General features: G+C 35.2%; 1 protein-coding gene across 2 annotated transcripts; it reads left to right on the forward strand.

Moving 5' to 3' along the window:
* Window positions 1-756: 756 nt before the first annotated feature.
* LOC116350149 (protein CBFA2T2) lies at window positions 757-20,462 on the forward strand. 2 transcript variants are annotated; one of them, XM_031781893.1, is made up of 9 exons: window positions 757-1,321; window positions 12,701-12,779; window positions 17,708-18,030; window positions 18,304-18,450; window positions 18,539-18,717; window positions 18,796-18,982; window positions 19,069-19,567; window positions 19,637-19,812; window positions 19,905-20,462. In XM_031781893.1, exons 2-9 carry the CDS (start codon window positions 12,701-12,703, stop codon window positions 20,127-20,129), a joined length of 1,815 nt encoding a protein of 604 aa, XP_031637753.1. In that variant the 5' UTR covers window positions 757-1,321; the 3' UTR covers window positions 20,130-20,462. The 2 variants fall into 2 exon arrangements, with proteins under 2 accessions (XP_031637753.1, XP_031637748.1); XM_031781888.1 differs by lacking the exon at window positions 757-1,321 and adding an exon at window positions 6,975-6,995.
* Window positions 20,463-20,589: the final 127 nt, after the last annotated feature.

Raw genomic sequence — 20,589 nt, forward strand, 5'->3', positions numbered from 1 at the left:
GTTGGTGTTGTTGTTTTGGCATATATACATATATTTTTTTTTTCATAAGATATGTCGAAAACACATGCCGAACTGCACACAAAAATTAAACATACTGCTTCTTTCTGATGTCATGTTGGCTTTCCGCTTTTTCAGTTTACTGTCATTCATTCACATGCGACACCAAATATATAAATCTATAATATGCTAGGGTATTCGCTTTCAACGCCAGATCAACGTGTGCATTGGATCTTTTCAAAGAATGTGTGCATCATTTTTGTTGATTATTAAAAAACAAGAAAACAAAATTACGACGGGCCAACACTTTCGATTACAACGAGCAAGAGAGAAGGCGAGATGGAAAGAGAAGAAAAATAGTATTCATAAGACACGAGGTGGCAAAAAAGGATAATCAAATGATATTTATTTTGTGATTGTTTAGTAAAGACTGCATAATGATTTTGTCGAACGCGCGCTTTAGTAAGCGAACGAATGACTGAACGAACGAAAGTATGAGCGAGAAAAATAACATGCTCTAACGTATGCGTGTGCCGTAATACACAGATATACATGTACAAAATATACATACTGAACGAACAGAAGAGAAGAAGAAGAAAAAAACAAACATATTACGGCTTGCTTACTCGCTGTACTGCTGCTGCTGTTGCTACTAGTTTTTCCGTAGTTGTGTGTGCCCATTGCAGTCGGAGAATTGTATCAACGAACACCGTTGGAACAACAGAGCATTTGTGCTCTGTTAGTACACTCTGGAACGTTGAATAGAACACATCAACCATTTTCAAATTATTCGTCGTTATCGTCGCACCGACGAAACTCAATTCGATCGAATTTCAAACGAATATTTACCATTTAATTCTTTTTTTTTTGTTCAAAACTTAAATTAAAAACGAACTACCAAAAAAGAACATTCGCTTTGCTGTGGTTTGAATATAAAATCAAGAAAGAAAAAAAAAGAGAAAGAAACATTTATTTACACAACTTGACTGTAGTGTGTGCTGTTTTTATTTCGTTGTGTTATCATTGTGCAGTTCATTTGGGAAGGTTTAGTTAGTTCCTTTTCTCTGTCTCGAAGTTCGTTTCCTGATGATTGACTGCATTCTGCATTAAAGGCGAACCTCAGAAGAAAAAGTCGAAATAATATCGTATTCGCAAATGTACTGGTTCAGCCAACCCGGAATGTGGATAATATAGGAATTTTTCTTTTGGAGAAGTCCACGTCGAGATATATTTCATTAAATTGTGGTTGAATCGAGTTATTTTTTTTTTCTCACATCGGATTTACAGTTATCGAACGACAACAACATTTCATTTTTTCATATAAGTAAGTACATTTCAGTATTTTATCCATAGCAATTAACCTGCATATGTACTTACAATTAATATTTATAATTTATTTCGAGCCTTTTTGTAAATGAGTACAAGTGAAGCCAATGAATTATTCAATTCGATATTAATTTCTCTAGTTTTCGTTACAAATAATAATTCATTCGAAAATCATGTCAAAATTGACGATTCGATCGAAGAATTTCGATTAGCGAGAATGTTTGCGATGAGAAAGAGAGATGACTCAAAAATTCCAAGGATCTTAAGAATCGATCGAATTTTTACAATAGAATAAATAATCTTTCCATATAGTTATAATTTATTTTGTATGTGTGTTTTTACAAATGTAAAAGGCAATGGAAAATTTTGTGGATATTTTTAGCTGAATTGTTCGATCTTGTTGCTAGGCCATGGGGATTTGAAGAAAGTTCGAATGTGTTTTGTTTGCAACTGGATTGATGTGTATTTTCTCTTTCTCTTTCACTGAATCGTCACAAATTCATTTGAAAAGTTTCGGAGAAATGCAAACGAAAAATTGTGAAATCGATGATGATCCTCAGGACAGTAAAACAATAAGAATATCTTATTTCATGTCCGGTTTCAAGTTTTCCAAATGCAAACCGAAATCAAGATTGCATAAAACCCCCCGTTTCTTCTAATCTCAAACGGAAATAAATGAGCGCATTATTCATTGTAGCTTTTATATTTAACACCTGTGATATCTCGTTCCGGACAGCGAAAAAAAAACCAAGCTATCGAACGATCTATTTGACAACGACAGGCGGAAATGGTTCGGTAAATGAAGCACTTCTTTCCTCTCGTACTCAATTGGTAAAGTATGGGGTAATCGTTGGGTGACTATGTATGTATCGTGGAAAAGTATGCTTGAGAAATGTATGTAAACAAGACGATTTACAGAATATCCAATGCGATTTTTGCTCAGTTACGGCCGGTACATGCGTGCAGATGTGTTTCGATTTACTAGTTACAATCGACCATATTCAATTCCTGAAGAAAAAAAAAACAATCGTTTGAGAGGCATGCCACATTTCAATTTCTAAAATATGCATTTAAGTCTCATAAAATTAGCCAAAAAAGATAGCGAGCGCTATCAATATCGAAAGCGACATGGAGAGAGTTGAAAATATTTAAAAGAATTCGTTTTCCATCCATCTTTCGATATTACCTTTTGGCATGTCGAATGGCCGAAGTGATTTATATCACATTTTCTCATTCCACTGAAGTAAAAGAAAAAAAAATGGTCGTAATCGATGACAATCGAAAGAATGATCGTTCAAAATAGAAACAATAAAAGGAAATGATAAATTTTGACAGAATTGAAAAATGAATAACAAATATTAGAAATAATCGAGAAGACGTAATCATTTTATTATTCCAAAACAAGGACACAAAAAAAGCATGTCAAGTTCTTCGAAAATGTCTGGACCCCCTGGATTGATGTAAGCAGCATGTTAAATATTATTCTGATAATTGAGTAACAGGATTCGATAATTTTTAAAAACAAAAACAGCAAGCTCACATCAGTGGAAGCTCTTTGACATCTCTCTCTCTCTCTCTCTCTCTCTCTCTCTCACACGCACATCAAGTCTTTTAACTTTCCTATCTCCTTTTTGCTGAAATGATGATGGGAGTGATTGATATGGTTGATGAAAATGTGCGTCGGCAAATTGTTCCAAATGTTCTGTTTTACACGCATATTTTGCTGTTTAAATTATTCTCATCGTCAATTGACAGAAAAACGATCGCTTGTACTGTTCACAATTTAGTTTCAATAAGAATATATAATTTTTCTTTGAACCAAAACACTCGTACTCATTTGGCAGTAATCTTCGTTTTAATGTTAAATAAATGATGTAATTGCTTGGCAAACATAAAACTTGGAACCGAATCATTCGTTTGTTTAAATATGATAGTCTGGCAAAGTTTTTTTTCCATTGTCGCTTAAAAAAGAAACCAACAACAAAAAAAAAACTGAAGAAAAGTCAATACAAAATTCAAAATTTATCAATGTAAAAACGCGGTTGCGTCATTGAAATTGGTAATTTAGCAATTACAAATGAAAAAAATAATGATAATAATTTTTATTATCTCTCGCAAAGCGATAATGATGCAGTTTGATGCTTCATCATGTCAAATATTGCGATGTGTATATTAAACAATTTGTCGCATAAATATTGTGCTTGTGCTGTTCAATTTAAGCTTATATGAAAGTTATTAAGTATCTTTAAGTGTGGATTGAATGCGTTCCCAATTAATTCACCATTATTCGTTTTATTTGATAATATTCGCTTTGAGCGAATGATGAAAAAAGAAACCAGAAACTGTAAACATTCACAAAATAAAACAGCACAAACGCAAATATATTTTTTTTTTCATCTGTTTTCTTTTGAAACACTTGTGAATGTGAGATACACATTGATCGAGAGCATGAGTAATTTCCGACACAGGTTGTCGTATAAAGGTGCTTTGCCATGAACACACCGTGTAATCATTATTGGTTCATTTGCAATCTTCACTATGGTTTCTGTTCCAGTTGTGTCATATAGATCTCATGACCCTTTTTTTGCAAACGCTTCGATGACACTTTTTTTTTATTTAACTTCAACAAACAAAACGATTTACACAAAAATAGCACGCATTCAAAAAGCGGCTAACAAAGCACGAAGTTGAACATCTAGCTGATCGATGCTGTTTATCCGCAAGTATATTTATTTTTCTATTGCGCAATATTATTGGCAATACACCACCGAAACACATACACACCCAATAGCATCTTGCAATTAATCAAACATACGGAAGCTAAATTTGACAGCAGAGAGAGAGAGAGAGAGAACATAGTAATTATTATCAATGTAACAACTATTTAATACCGGCTCCTACCTATGTGGCGAGCACATTTTTTGAGTACACCGTTTTTCTTCGCTCGCTAGAAAAAGGAACAGCATGTGGAACAGAAACAAAAACGGCAGCAGCGAACTGAAATTGAGTTAAAAAGATAGAGAGATATAGAGAGCAACGACAGTACCCATACAGGATGGTCAGCTGTATTGAGACAGGTGTATGACACATATAGTGTAATTCATGAATGCAAAGGCAAGTGTGCGACGGCATATGTTTCACAGCCGTATGTATTATTTTTTCTTCTCCTTCTTTTTTTTTATTCTTTCGATCATTCGTTCTGATGCGTATCGTTCATGCGATTACTGCATATTTGCACTTTCTTCATTCTCGTCGTTTTCTCTGTTGCTGTCTCTTCACAATCAGCCGGTTCATGTGACTACTCATCTGCAGATCGTTTGTCTTGCGAAAGCACGAAGATGACAAGTGCTAATCGGTAAACAACATTAGGTTCCACTGATAAAATACCCATGCACAATATTAGTTATTATTACTTAACCAACGTTCCGGTCAAACATGATGCAACGAGACGAGATTTTCGCAATTTCAACAAAATATCAGTATATGTATATTTGATGAAAGTGAAAAACGATAAAAATTATTCGCAACACATGCCCTAATTCATGACACATAACATTCTTTCGGCGTGATTAAAAGCAAATTGTGCCTCAAGTCTCCCATCTCTATACAAACTCATTTTTCACTTTCAAATCACTCGAATCACATTTCTCTCCGTTTTTCTCGACAATGGAACCGCCAGACACCATTTTAATCACCATTTTCATTTTGTAATTAAGTTAGAAAAAAAAGAGAGAGAGACATTTGGTGTACAGCGTGTGCCACATTTTCATTTTGATGAAATTGAATGCAATCGAGTAAATCGATTAACATTTGACGCGCATATCTCTTAGATAAATTACACTGATTTAATTATTCAAGGTTTTTGCGTATTTGACCGATGTACGATTTTATTTGCTGCACACAGATTCGCCTTTTGTCAAATTCTTCGCTTTACTTATTCGCAAATATGTTTTGGTCATTTTTGTACATAAAATGCACACATTTTCTTCTTATTCGGTTGTCGGTTTTGTGATGCCAAATTTAGTTATAATTGAAAATTAAATTACCTACATCATTTTCAATTAGTGCTTCATGTGCTTCCATCATACACTGAATTTATGCATATGCATGCAATTTTCAATAAATTTTACATGAATTTTAATGTGCAAGTTAATATTCAACTATAATTTTCTTATCGAACCGTCAATTTGGCCGAAGTAAAATCGTCATCAAGACAACCTTTTTTTTCTGTTCATTTTATCGAAACTGTTGAAAAAAGGAAAGTATGATAAAAAAGTGTCATTTTTTGCGATTTGTAAATTTAATTTTCTTGAAACATTATTTGTTAATGACATCGACTTCTTGAGTACTCGTTCGGTGTGTGGAGCACGTTATTCACACAAAGAGGTGAACAATTAAAGATTCGATAGAGAGTGAGAGAGAACGAGAGAGAGAGTTCTGCTTTTATGTTGTTCAAAGCGAATTAGGGAATTGCGAAGCGGGACAGGAAGGAATGAAGTTTTTGTCTGCTCATGACAACACATAGTGTAAATTTGAGCAGCTGCTTATGACATTTTGAAAGACCTAGCCACTCCAAAATTTCTTTACATACACACACACACACACATGTTTTCCACATACGCATACCATACCGCGAAAGAGCCCAAGTAAATCCATCAGTTACACCGCATGCAACCCTCCTTCCTTCTCCACATCACTTGTTATGGTCTTTCGATATTGAATTCATATTTATTTATGCAACAACAATAGCAAAACAAAATTAAGGCACATTTGAAGAAGCTTTGCTGCAATCAAATTGAAGTGTGATTCTTACTGTGGAAATGTGAGTAAAAGTAAATATAATGCAATAAGAATTAACAAAAAAAAATCACTTGCAGCAAACATTTGCTTGCTACGTCTAAATATGCCTTTGGGAATTAACTCGAAACTGTCAGTTCCTTAAGGTAATGTACGTTGTTTTCAATGTAATCGGATTTTAGAAAGAACAGTTAAAATGTGCTGTTTGACAGACATTCAAAATTTTTCGTTTTCGAAAATGTGTTAAAGTTTTTGTGGAATCAATAATTGGTCATTCATTGAATGTATAATGTTAAAAGGTTTATAATTACAGTTGGAGATAGAGAGCGCGTGAATTGTAGCACGTTGTAGCGATTTTTTGTTTTCTTACTTTGGTCCTGTTGCTTAGAATGATTTTTTTTCATTATTCTTCTACTGCTGTTGCTGCTTCTTCGTGTGAATATTTGTTCTCATTGTTCTTTTTATAAATTATTTCTCTCTTTATCTATCTATCTCTCGGTATGAAATGGTGTGTGTGCGTCTGCTGTTGCTCGCCGAAATGTTCCCACGAGTTGATGATAAGCATGAGTCACGATCGTACGGGCGGCTGAAATGAATGATGTCGACTATAGAGGTGAAACGATAAACGAGTGGGTGGGTGGAGGTGCTAGGGGTTTGCCCATCATACAATTCAATTGTAAACATAGTATTAGACCGGTCGCCAACACACATACACAAACCGGCCACTGATGTTAAATCACAAAAATCAGAAGCGTCTGGCGGAACGAGATGATTGCAATGTGTTCTATCGACATCGTTCAACCCCTGGCAGCATTTGGAAAACATTTGGCTGCTGCTGCTGTTGCTTTGGAAAAATGGGGGACGGTGTAGCAAGTGTATGTAGTGTGTTTGCATTTTGCCTGTGATCTTATACAATCTATATCGTATAGACCGACATATACACATATTGTGTGTTTGTACGGCTGCTGATGGCAGTGCCAGCATGTGCACACAAATTGGTTTTGTGTGTGTGCAGCTCGTATTGCCTGCACATGGCATATTATTTATTAGACTGACTGTATTACAATGAGCACCGAATTCTGCACACACACAGAATTTTCTGTCTTTTTCTCTCTCTCTCTCTCCCAATCTCTCTGCCACACACTTTGAAAGAAATGTAAAAACAACTACAAATGCTTTTGGAGAGTAAGCTGTGCTTTGTTGTAAATAATCTTGGTCGTTCGCCAAAGGAGCATGTTTCTGTTTGGGATTTTTTTTTGTTGTTGTGAAATTCTTCATTTGCCAAAAACCATTTTTCAAATTCAATTATTCGTAATGTTTTTCAATCGAAACAACCGTCATTACGTTCCGGAATTTGTGAGAATTTGGAAAACAATGCTGTGCATTGTTGTTCACCATTAACCGTTTGAATGTTGACAAGACAAATATTTGACGCCGATTTTTAGAAGGATGAATTGAAGGCCGATGAAATAAATGACCGTTGACCGTTTAATGAATTTCATTTGCATCCATTGCGAGATTCAAATGTGCAAATCAATGTGTTATTTAAATGGATATTTTGCACTCGCATCAGCTGTTAGAAATCATTTGTTCAACTCTTATTTTATTTTTTTTGCGCTGCACATTTGAACTGTCGTCCTTTCTCTCGTCGTGTATCTGTGTGTATTACATTAGATTGACACTTTTTTCAAGTCATTTTTGGATTTACTCTTACTATTATTGCCGAAAGCACATAAACAATTGGCCATATATACGATATGTTCAATACTTGTGCCTGTCGAACCATCACATTGGCTTTGGACCGCATGCATCATGTACTTGATATCTCTCTCTCTCTCTCTCTCTCTCTCTCTCTCTCTCTCTCTCTCTCTGGAACGTGGATATAAAGAGAGCACAGTTCAAATAAGTGTTTTTGATAAAGCCGAACGCTGCATATATCCGACATCGCCAACTTTTTAAACTGAAGCAAGACAGTGACAGATAAACTGCACCGAATTGAGAAATGAACGTTGCAAGCGAACGAGTGAAAGAGAAAGGGAGAGAAAGAGAAAAATTGAATGTTTTCAGGATGGTGTCAGCAATAGCAAAGCGTGTGGTAGATGGTGGTGGTTTCATACGCAAACACTCATTCTAATATATCGAAGTAGAAAACAAACATTTGGCGCCAGATGGGGTATTTTTCAAACACCTGTGACCACTGGAAATTGCACTCCCAACCCAGAGAACAAATACATATATATATACATACATAAATGGGCGCGCGCGCGCTCATTCGCACACTAAATCGAAATAAGCGTGTGAGCTAGCGATCAAGAATGACTGAGTGAGGCGGAAAAAAAAACATACGAATTACTAATACGCCAGCATCCTGTGTGAACAAATTTTTTAAATACCACATAGACATTTGGCTTCGTTAAACTAACAATGGAAGTACATTGGTAAACCTCCATATTCAGTAGATTTTATCCGAATTTAAAATAAAATTGTATCAACAGCAGCCAGCGACCAAAACGAAAAAAAGAAACTTCTTTTTTAAAAAAAATACACAGAATGTATACTCAATTTTGAGTGGCATGAGAGACTATTTTTGGCCGCCGTACATTTCATCAATGTGAACGTGCCCTGTCTATTCAGTGAAACTCGCAACACTACACTGTGGGCCCAGTCGGACTAAATTGTATACTTTTAGGATTTTTCTATATAAAAAATCCATATGGATTAAAAAAAATCCTGAGGGATTTAAAGTCAAATTATTAAAAAAATACTCAAAACTAATAACAAAATAATTTTCATTACAAAAAATAATTCATTTTGTTAGTTGTCATCGATTTTACGGAGCAAAACATATAATGTGAAACGAAATTGTCAACTGTAGCTGTCACAGAAACAATACATGTACACAAGCATCACACGTACAAGCCATAACAACAGAGAAAGATATGCTGAGCGAACATTCTAATACATGCGCTCACTACTTAGCTTCATCGCTGTGATACTTTGAGCGTACATGTGATGTTTATGTATTTGTATTTTTTCTGTGACAGCTACAGTTGACAATTTTGTATTGCACTATATGTTTTGCTCCGTAAAATCGATGACAATCAACAAAATGAATTTAAAATAATTTTGAGTATTGTTTTAATATTTTGAATTTCCTTCAGGATTTTTTTTAATCCATATGGATTTTTTATATAGAAAAATCCTAAAAGTATACAATTTAGTCCGACTGGGCCCACAGTGTAGCACCAGCATATTCATTATATTCAAATGTGGCAGTAAAGCATCTTCATGCGTCCAACACACAATCACAAATTTGATGAAACAAATCACAAATCTCATCGCACCGGCATGCCAAATGTCTTTTTACCACTTGGATGTTGATGTTATTGTTTTTTTTTGGAGCCCATTTGCGAAGAAAAAACGGCTGGCATGCAATGTATATTTTATAATACGAAAAGAGAATAAGAGAAAGGGAAAGCGAGAAGGAAAAAGAGCGAGTGTGAGAGAGAGGGAGAGACACACACACATACACACCAAGTTTGTAAAATATACCAACAGCCTCAAAATATGAATAGCATTTGTTTGACCATTTAAAAAAAATTTATCGAAGGCACAGATTGTTAACTTTTCTACCGAGAATCACTTATACGCCCGCTCCCATGCGCGCACAAAATCCAAATGCAAACAAATCAAAATGTTTAATCCGTGCAACAGCACATTTCCAAAGGAAATAAACATTGAGGCACAAGTAGCGAGAAACAGTCGCAGCTGTGATATACTCTTCGTTTTACATTGCAATTCGGTGTGAAAACCGAAATAACACTTGTGCTCAGTCTCGCTCTTTCTCTCTCTCTCTCGTTCTCTCTTGTTCATTCACTCGGTTTGCCTTCCCTCCAAGAAGTTTCTAACTTATTTCTAATTAACCAGATATTCGGCGATTTTGGCCGGGCACTATACGTAGTCGACTATTCACCGAAACAGAGTGCGCTCGTAAGTGACGGCCACTTTTTTTTTCTCTTTCGCCAGGTGTGTTTTAATGGAATACTATACTCATTAGATTCTTGCACATCAAACGCATACACCAGATTTGCAATGAGACTTCGAAACATTTCGACTACTAATTATAGCCAAAAGAAAATTGACTATAAAAACATATATAACAGAAAGTGAAAAACGATAGACGAACGAATATTATCGTTTCTGTCGAACGAAATATATAAGCGTAATAAAATAGTAAGAGCTAAATAATAGTTGAATTTAAGCAATGCCGAAAAACGATACAAAGTCAATGATTTTTGGGCATCTCGTGATCGTCGGTCATTTCTCTCATCGTTCATAGATATTGCACGCTATCTCAATTGTTTGGCATTTGTAGACAAGAAGAAATGAAGAGAAGAAAATAAGAAATCTTTGTAAAAGCCGGAGATAGAGAGAAAAAATAATATAGAGTAGTAGTCAACATCAAAGCCAGCATAATTCTTTCATTCGAGTACTTGTTGATTACATATCATGATCGATTCGAATGTGGGCTTCAGAGTAACCTTATGGTCTCTCATCATCGCCAAAAAAAAATTCTGTTTATATTTATAGATTATTAACAGAAAATGGTACGGGTCCCACATGGTGGAAACAACATTGAACATACCAAACGACAGACAGAGCAAAAGTGAGTTCATGACTCGACATGACGCACATTTCAATCTATCCAACATTTAATATCGCTTCGAAGCGATTTTTCTAAGTGTTTAGTTTCGTTTTGTATCGTGCACCTTTTTTTTGTGTATATTTTTACTTTACATTGTATTGGCAATGTCATAACATTTGGATCAAGGAATGCAAATATATTGATGTCTTTTATTCGGTGCTGCCATTCAATATAACATAAATCAATATTTGAATTCAGTTCCTGTTATATTTATGCGATTTGGTCAATACGAATCCTACCTACGTTAGATAGGTATACAGCTTTGATTATCTTTTACTATCATTTTTTATCGATTTGATTTTTATAGCAGGGCATAAGATCACCCCCACCACAAAAAATCATCGCATTTTTAAACCTGTTCGTTCATTCGGTTTTTTTCTTCATTCTCCAGAAATACCAAGCACACACATTTTGCAACGTTTATTCAATTATCTCATCGTCCTATGTTTGTTGCAATTTTCGCCGTGCTCATCCACTGACTGGAAAATGTTCAACTCATAGTTGTGAAAATTGCTGATTTTTGTAACCAAAAAAGATTGAATTACAACGTCGATTGAACATTTTTGTATAGTGACTGAATTGCAATCTGCTCAACATTCCCCTAAACTTTTTACAGAATTCGCTTTTTTTCTCCGGTGCATGCATTGCACTGCCGTATGTCACAGGTCTCTCTGCTGTCTACATTAACATAAGAAGTGTTACTATACAGATAAATAGGCAGCCGAAATGTGCTTTGTATTTTAGATGATGTTTTAATTGATATAATTTTGGCATCCGTACAGTATCTATATTTATGCATCCGTTTGGCGCATGCATGTTTCATTGACGACGGAAAATTGTGATAATTTTCAATAAAATATTCAACATGTGACTCAGTTCTCACATTTAATTGATACCGAAAAATGAGCGTGTATCAGTTTGTGATGAACCATTTCGACAATAAATGTGTATTTTCCGCAATGGAATGGAAAACTCATGTTGTAAATCGAAAATTCATCGCATCATATAATACAAATGTACTAGTTTGAGGTCGCGACGGGATGGCAAAATCGGCCCAAGGTCCGATCGAATTTCCTGTGTCTTACCCGAGTCCGACCGAAGTTAATTTTTTTACCGAAACCCGTGATTCCCCGAACTCGGGCACTCGGTATTCATTGAATTTTTGGGTCTAAGGTCCCCGTATTTTTTTAAAGAAGATTTAACGAAAAATGATAAAAAAGTCTCGCAAGATTTTTTAAATAATTTCCAAAAAAACTCTCGATTTCGGGCTAATCGGATTCGGACGCTCATGATACGTCCTAAATATCCGAACACCCGAAGCATCTGGTCCAAATCCCGCCTGATCCGAACTTTTTTTGGGTCATCGGTCGGGCGTTCGGGTCGGCGCCCCGTTGCGGCCTAAATTTTACATATGACTGTGTACACAGAAACAAATATCCGAGTACGGTTACTCGCACTTGCGGAGTTAGCAGACAGTCTACCCCTTAAAATAAGTTACGCACTCTATTTTACTCTATTTTTTGTGTTAATTTCATTCGAGTGAACACATCGTAGTGAAAGAAGAGATACATGTGTAGTCATATGCACGTTAAACGCATGCGGCTATGACTACACATGTATCTCTTCTTTCACTACGATGCGTTCACTTGGATGAAATTAACACAAAAAATAGAGTAAAATAGAGTGTGTAACTCATTTTGAGAGGTAGACTCTCCGCTAACACCGCAAGTGCGAGTAAGCGTACTCGAATATTTGTTTCTGTGTATTCATGTGCACATTCCATTTACGCGTGATGTGAAAACATTCACAATTTTTCCATTTACAAATTGCTGCAAAATTAAATGCTAAATGTTTTCATTTTCATGTTCATTTTAGATGGCTTTGGACAGTAAAACAATCAAAGAAGAAATACTCGATAAGGATATCTATGAAGCGAATGCAATTCGAGCGAAGGGTAAGTGAAATAGGACAAACAATTTAAGCAGAAAAATAAAACAAACAGATAGCAATTCAATTTTAATTTATACGCATACAATAATTACCTTTACATTAATTGTCAATTTCTAAAAAGCGTGAACTATAACAAAGGTGTAGAAAGAAACGCGGGGAATATAAAAAAAAAATACAGTTTTCCACTAATAAACTGGGTGATATACATATATGCGCCATCGTTTAATCGACAAAAATAAAAATCCACTCAATTTAAGTGGCCAACAATTTGTACACAATTCTATTCGTGTGCTCAAATACCGAATCTGTCTTATTCATAGTGGAGAGGGTGAGCAAGGGAGAGTGGGGGTGTAGTAGTTGAAACTGAAAATTAGGAACCAAATGCGTGCTATAGTAACTGTATGTTTCAGTTTGTCAACACAAGCACATCAAATGAATTTCAAAAATTAACAATAAATGAAATGAAAATATTTGTGGGAAAATTTTATTTGAAACACCGGTTGTGAACGATTGATTCGGCTTTCATTTAACTCCTACGTAATTAGCTCCCCCCTCTCTTCGTTCATTCAAAAAAAATCCACTTTCACTCCAAACAAATTAGTGTCCGTAAACACAAATCCATCCATGCACAACAAAAAGCAAAGAAATCCATGTAAAAATAAAACAGATTTATACACTTAAGCATAAATTTCTGAATATTTTTAGATTTGAATTAAATTAATTAAAGACCATGCAAATGCAAATCCACACACACACCTACACATTTCATTTTAAACTCCAATTGGTCAACAACTCAATGAAAAATAAAGCCTTTCAATTGATTCAGAAAAAAACGGATTGTTTGTCATTTTATTAACAATTCTTTGAACATTCATGGTTTGTATGCATTTTTTTCTGTAATTGCACTTCAATTCAAATACAATTTCGACGGTGTATTGAATAATTCATTTAAAATTGATGCATTTCAAATTGGCCGTTGTGTTTTTACCTCATTTCGTCCAAGTATATTTTTTTTTGAACAAATATTTCTTTATTTTCGGTCGGGTCGTTTTCACTTTTTGCTCTTTGGTTTTTTTTTCTACCAAAAGAGAATTCACACACATGGTGGTTCCAAAAGTGGTGGTGTTCGTCTTTTTATGCACATCATTTGTTGTATATAGAATGTATGTGCAAGTGAAAGAGAGAAACGTACGAAAAAAAAAACAAATAATAAGAACTTGAGAACTAGAGAGATAAATTGTCAAAAACAGAGAATATTCTGGCTGTATGTATGTGAATGTACCAATAGCCAAATAGCTAAACCAGCAGAATTTAATCTTAATCAACACCGCACAGTAACGCGAGCATTCGCTAGCTCTCTCTTGTTCGCGCACATACTTTCCAACCGCCATATCTTGGCAATATGATTGTCGAACACTTTTTCCATTAAAAACCATATAAATTTGTGCTGATGATGACATATCATTCTTTGAATATGTGTATCGCTCTCTTCCATTACTGCTTCGAAAAAAAAACAATTTCGTGTGTGTCTGTCGTTGCCTTTCTTTCCTAAATGAGAAAAAAATCGATCTCTCTCTATTTCGACCAGCAGTTTAAAAATCATCAGCACCCACATCCATTTTGTAGAGCATTTGCATTGGGCTCAATGCCGATGTACCAGCAATCGTGCATACCAACTTGAACTTTATATTTTAATGCCGTACAAATCTACATCAATACAGGTGTGATTTTCATTTTTTGACCAAAGATCGGTTATAATTGAATTGAATTGTAATTGAAATGGAGAAAAAACCAATTGACCCAATTATCGGTCGTTAGATTTACATATCAACGTCTGTATGCGGGACACAATGTGTATGTGATTCAATACGATTCGAAATGAGAGCAATGTACTTAAAGGGAAAAAAGCCGATTCTCCAATAAATTTCGAATGAAATGAATTAATGGGTGTGGAAAAGGTCAAGTAGAATATGTACCATAAATCAAATGTTAAACAATTTATCTTTATGATGATGAAATGCCAAAACCAATGTTCATATCTGATATGATGTTTTTTTTCTTCATACTTCAGAATTCCATTTGGATTATATGTAATTGAAGAAATAAATCATAGCATACAAAGATGGAATTGATTTTGGATGTGAGAACACACATTTTGCTGAAATAATTTGCAATTGTTGGTTTGGTATTTTGTAAATATTTAAGTATTTCTCTTGAATTTCTTTTAAAATTTGATTCAATTTCCTGCAATTTGTCCAAGTATAACATCAGTTCTACCGAAAAATAAGTTTGCAATACACATACACTTCGTATTATATACACCGTGCGGTATAATTTTCTTTCCTTTTCCTCGTATTTTCTCTTATTTGTTCATTTTCGTAATGTATTTTTTTGTTCCTCTTGTGGATTACACTCTTCGTTCTGTCGTCGTCGTGTTTATGCTTTCGGCAAGTTCTTTTTCCTGCCAAAACTGTCAGAAACATGTCGTTGATATCAAAGCAGATGAAGAAAAAAGAAATTACTCAATTATGATTCGTACGTTTAAAAGTGTGTGTTTGCTTACGATTTCTGACACGACAGAAGGATAGCACTGTGACTTGAAATTGTGGCTTTATATTGTGTGTTGTTTTAAAATGGTAACCATTTTTTTTTCGTCATTTTTCATCAAAAGTTTTTGCTTTTGTTGTTGTTGATACCGATGTCGCTCTTTATGCTTGTTTCTGGATATACTCTAGATCATCTAATGAAAGTGAATCAAATGTATTCCATTCAAATAATTCGCATGGGTTGAATATTTTGGTTTTCTCGCACAATTTTTGATGCACATCAAAAACAATTGCCGATCAAAGACATTGTTTTCACCCAAAACTGCATTCGGATAAGAATTCGTGGCCAAATGGAATTTAATTAAAACATACACTTTTACTGTTTTGAATCGTTATGGTTCGGGTTTGCTTTTTCCTTATGCTCGATGCTCGCAACTTCAGGGAGCACCGATACTACCGTATTGCCAAAAGAGAAAAACAACAGGCAATGGCAGTCTTATTGTTTATGTGTGTTTGTTTGTTTCGCGGGTGTTTGTGAACGGTGAAAGCAGCACCGGTATTTTTTTCTCTTTCTCTCTCTCTAGACAGAGTGTGTGTGTGAGAGAGAGAATTCGGAGTGGAAAAACAATTTTGAAATTTCCCGCTTTGAAAACATTGCTTGTGACAGATTTATAATTGGTTACAAGCACATACAAGACATATTCCCATTTTTTGGCATTGCATCTTAAAATGCGAAAATGCGTTCAAAGGAACGCATGCATATCACGAATTTGTATGTTTAGAGCACATGTATAAACATCGAACGAAAAACCAGCAATAAATTGTGTACTTTTGATTTTCGGAATGTCTTCTTTTAACGATAACGATGTTGATATTATTTTTAATTTCGACCTGTCATTCACAAATCTTGATTTTTGTTCATTTTCGACCACAATAAATAAACACCCAAAAGTAAGGAATTATTTTATGCACTTACTTTTATGAAACAAACAACAAACGAATCACTTGTTTTAACAAACATGCACACACATACACAAACGAATTGCATTATTTCCGGCAAAATATTGTAGCGAATATTGTTTTGACAGGTGATTTTCCCACAGATATATGCATGCGGTTTCATTTCATTTGAAGTAAGAAAACCACCGGAAGGGTGACATGCTGACGTGTTCGTTGTATATATATATATATTTCTGCAAGGCAAACTGAACATTTTAAATGGGTTTCAATGCTTGATTGATTGCTTTTCACTTGAATTCCCTTTAATTTACCGAGTTTCGGAAAACCACGGCCAAAATGCAAACAATATGTCTTGCCAAAGCACAGTAGTATTGCAGCAATTATTTCGACACATTTCACAATCGACATTTCATTTAATTATCAATGATAGCCAATCACTGAATTGAAACGTCCATTGAATTTATAAATTCATTTTTCGAATTGAATGCAACATTTTTGAATGCGAATAAAATGCACTAATTTTAATGCATGGAAAACAGATCAGTCACTCTCATACCGTTTCGGAAGAATAAATTTGAACATGAGTCTGTTCCATACATGGGCACAGGATAACCCCCCCTTAAATCGTCCGATTTGCTAGGGTTTTTTGCGAATAAACTGAAGACCTTTTTTTTTGCTTTTCAATTTTGTGAGGAATAGAAAAATCTTTAAAATTGCTAGGGTTTTTCGCGACAAAAAATGTCTTGATTTGCTAGGGTTTTTTTGAATGGCCGGTAGACCCAAGATAATTTATGCATATCAAATCCATCAAATTTGATCAATTTTTTGGTTTGAAAAGGGATTGTGACCAATTGTGTGTTTGACCGATTTTACGAAAATTGATCGATAGTTGCAAATCTCAATTAGAGCTGTGTTAATTGAATATTGATTGAGTGCGGTGAACTCGCTCATTCAGAAATTTTTATCGAAAAATTAATTAATTTTTTTTATTTACGAGAATTAATTGATTGAATTGAAAATGATATGGGTGGCAGCTAATGTTTTGCTGCACTTGATAATTGTGCATGCATTGCGGAAGTGGCAAACCATTTTGCTCTTTCTCTCAATTTGTTTTTTCATTTGGCAAAAAGAAAGAAATTTTAATTTTTTGATGACCAACCAATTATATACACGGCCATTTCTCGTACGGGCAAAAAAAAAACAAGCAATTGTGTGCTAAAATCCAGCAAAAATCAATTTGTTCCTATGCGTATTCCGACAAATATCTGACACAAGCAGCACTTTGCTGCAGGTGCTCATTTCAATTTACAATAGGTTTGTTTTTTTAATTTAAACACGAAAAATGAAAGAAAATCCATAATATATACGCTTCAATTGCATGCATTCGAGCAAAAAATTATTAAATGTTGTCTCAATATATTTTCAGGTCGAACGCCTGATTCGCCCGAAAGTGTTCGAGCGGTTGCACCACGATCGCCGATTTCTCCAAAAGCTCAATATACCAGTTTAGCATTACAGCGTACGGCCAACGGAAGCACATCACCACCAATTCAAAAAGGCGGATCAACCTCACCGCCACAAACATCATCGGCACCATCAATTCCACAAGCTGCCACACCGATTCTATTGACTGATACATCCAAAGAACTGAGCAAATTGCGAAAATTTTTGGGCGCTCTTTACCAATTTGGCCAAGACACCAGCACCGAATGTGGAGACCGTGTTCGCTCTTTAATATTGTCACTGGTTGTAAGTTCTACTTTCTCACTTTTTCTTTGGTTTACTGAGAACATATTTCTTTTCGGGTCGCATGCGAGAAAAGGAAATGAGAAATAACTATTGAGATTTATTGGAGAAATTTGCACAATTTATGAGCTAGGTTCAACTTTTTTTTTGTTTTAGTTGTGCGAATTTCATTCAATTTTCCATTTGTGACTACAATTTATTTTATTTTATTTTTTCTCGATAAGTTTCAATGAAATGCTTTTTTTCCCTTTCGTTTGTTATTTTTCGGGCGTGCAGAGTGGCGGATTATCGACCGAAGCATTCAAACAAGCTTTACAGGAATCCGTTAATTTTCCACTCAGGCCGTACGTGTTACCATTTTTGAAATCACATGTTCCTGTTTTGAAACGAGATTTAGCGAATTTAGCAAAGGCCAGCAACCAGGTAAAAAACCAAATATTTTTTTGCTCAATTCTTCTTTTGAAGAGAGAGAGAGAGAGAAGATTGCTAATGTGCATTTTTGCTTTGATAGTCAATTTTACAGTACATTCGATCGAATGAGGCCAGCGTTTTTGAGTTTGTCAATACATCGGCGGAGAATACATCGTCCGATATTTTTATGCCAAATGAAGGTGCCAAAAATGGAAGCGATCGACATCAGCCGTTGAACGGAAATTCAAGATTGCTTTTAAAACGTCGCACATCTGAAGGGTGATATACCTTGCCATTTCTCTTAAAGACTTGTCCGTTTCCACTTTTGTACTAATCGAATGTATTATTTATTTACAGAATTTATGACCATCAAAACGGTCCGCCACACGAATGGTCGGATTATTTGCATCAATCAAAACGTTCACATATAATGATGAACACATCGGCCGCAAATGGTCATTTATTCACAAATTATCCTAGTTTATTTGATTATTCAACAGCACCGGCATCGCATCTAGAACCATTTACAAACAGTTTAGACAAGGTATGATTTTAAGTCACCTACTTATTACTTCGGTGATGATAAAATTTAAAGATTTATTCATTCGATTTATTACTGTTATTCAATAGAATATAGTAAGAGAAGAGCGCGATATGCGCAGTTCAAATAATGGCAGTGCAACAGGAACGAGCGCGACAATACCATCAACAAGTAGTGATGTACATCGGAATAACGGCAGTGTTGGTTCATCCGGAAGTTCAGCGGCGGCATCAACGGTGGTGGCAAATCGTGGCGAAGAAGAATGGAAAAATATTCACACAATGCTAAATTGTATATCGGCCATGGTTGATAAAACCAAACGAGCGATTACCATTCTACAACAAAGAGGTGTTGAATCGTCAAGTGGTGGTTCACAAACAAATCAACAACATGCCGACACATCAATTGCCGAAATAAAACGGCAAACGGAAGAAAAAGTGGCCGAATTTCGACGAAATGCCGAAGAGGCTGTCAATCAAGTGAAACGTCAGGCAGTCATTGAAATTCAACGTGCCGTTGCGGCAGCCGAAACACGAGCCATCGAAGCAATGGCACAAGAACGAATTAAATTGGAGAAAATGTTTGCTGGTAAATGCTTTGAATGTGAACAAAAATATTGAGAAAAATTGCCAAAAATCAAATCAAATTCAATTTCAGATTATCACAAGAGCGCAACAGAAGAAAGTGCAGAACGTCTAACACCGCCCAGCATTGGAACGCAAAATACATGTTGGAACTGCGGTCGAAAAGCCAATGAAACATGCTCCGGCTGTAATTTGGCTCGGTATTGTGGTTCATTTTGCCAACACAAAGATTGGGAGCAACATCATCAAGTGTGTTTCATTTTCTTTTAAATGTAGAAAATTCATCTTTCAAGAAAATCAATTGCATAAATGAGTTCAATATCCTTTTGAATTTTCGACAGGTGTGCGGAACAACAGTTCGCATTGATGTAAATGGTCACAAGCATACAACAGCCCGAAATCCAACCGGAAAAATTCCATCGACACGATCATCATCGCCGATGGCCGTTCAGACTCAACCATCACAATCGTCATCTGCAGCAGCAGCGGCGGCGGCGGCAGCGGCGGCAGTAGCAGCCGCATCACAATCATCGTCAAACAGCATTACAAGCGCCACTGTTAAATGACGTCATAAACTAAAGCGCAAAATTTACCTGTAGTTATTTAAAACCTAGTCAATCGGAAAAGCGAGGAAAAATGATTCATAATAAATAAAACAAAATTCCAGTGTAATACCAAATTTTTCTTTGTTTTTTATTTATAAGATTGCAACAAATCACAGAAATAAAGAGAATCGAATGTCTATCGCATGATAGAGAGCAATTGCATTCGAATCATTTATCAACAAAATTTAAAATATTCATTTGTAGACTGTTGTAGAATGGGAATAAAAAAGAAGCGTACAATTATCAGAAATTATAAATGATTAAAAACTCAAGCAAACCACATTTGCCAAGTCATTTTTGTAGTTTTATTTCATTTGTTTGGAGATAAACCGAAAACGGACTCTTTTAAAGAGCGAACGAGAGAATGTTGTAAACAAAAACCGCTATCAATATTGATAAACGAAATCACAATAGCACACAA

This window comes from Contarinia nasturtii, unplaced genomic scaffold (genome assembly GCF_009176525.2).
Source record: "Contarinia nasturtii isolate CC-2019 unplaced genomic scaffold, AAFC_CNas_1.1 Cnas_scaffold_129, whole genome shotgun sequence".
In the NCBI taxonomy this organism is placed as follows: domain Eukaryota; kingdom Metazoa; phylum Arthropoda; class Insecta; order Diptera; family Cecidomyiidae; genus Contarinia; species Contarinia nasturtii.

What these genes read in the sequence shown, in the direction of transcription:
- LOC116350149 (XM_031781888.1), top strand. Translation starts at nt 6,975, where the DNA reads ATGGGGGACGGTGTAGCAAGT. An exon ending in GAATGCAATTCGAGCGAAGG is followed by an intron (nt 12,780 to 17,707) that starts GTAAGTGAAATA and finishes ATATATTTTCAG; the next exon opens with GTCGAACGCCTGATTCGCCC. An exon ending in TTACAAACAGTTTAGACAAG is followed by an intron (nt 18,983 to 19,068) that starts GTATGATTTTAA and finishes GTTATTCAATAG; the next exon opens with AATATAGTAAGAGAAGAGCG.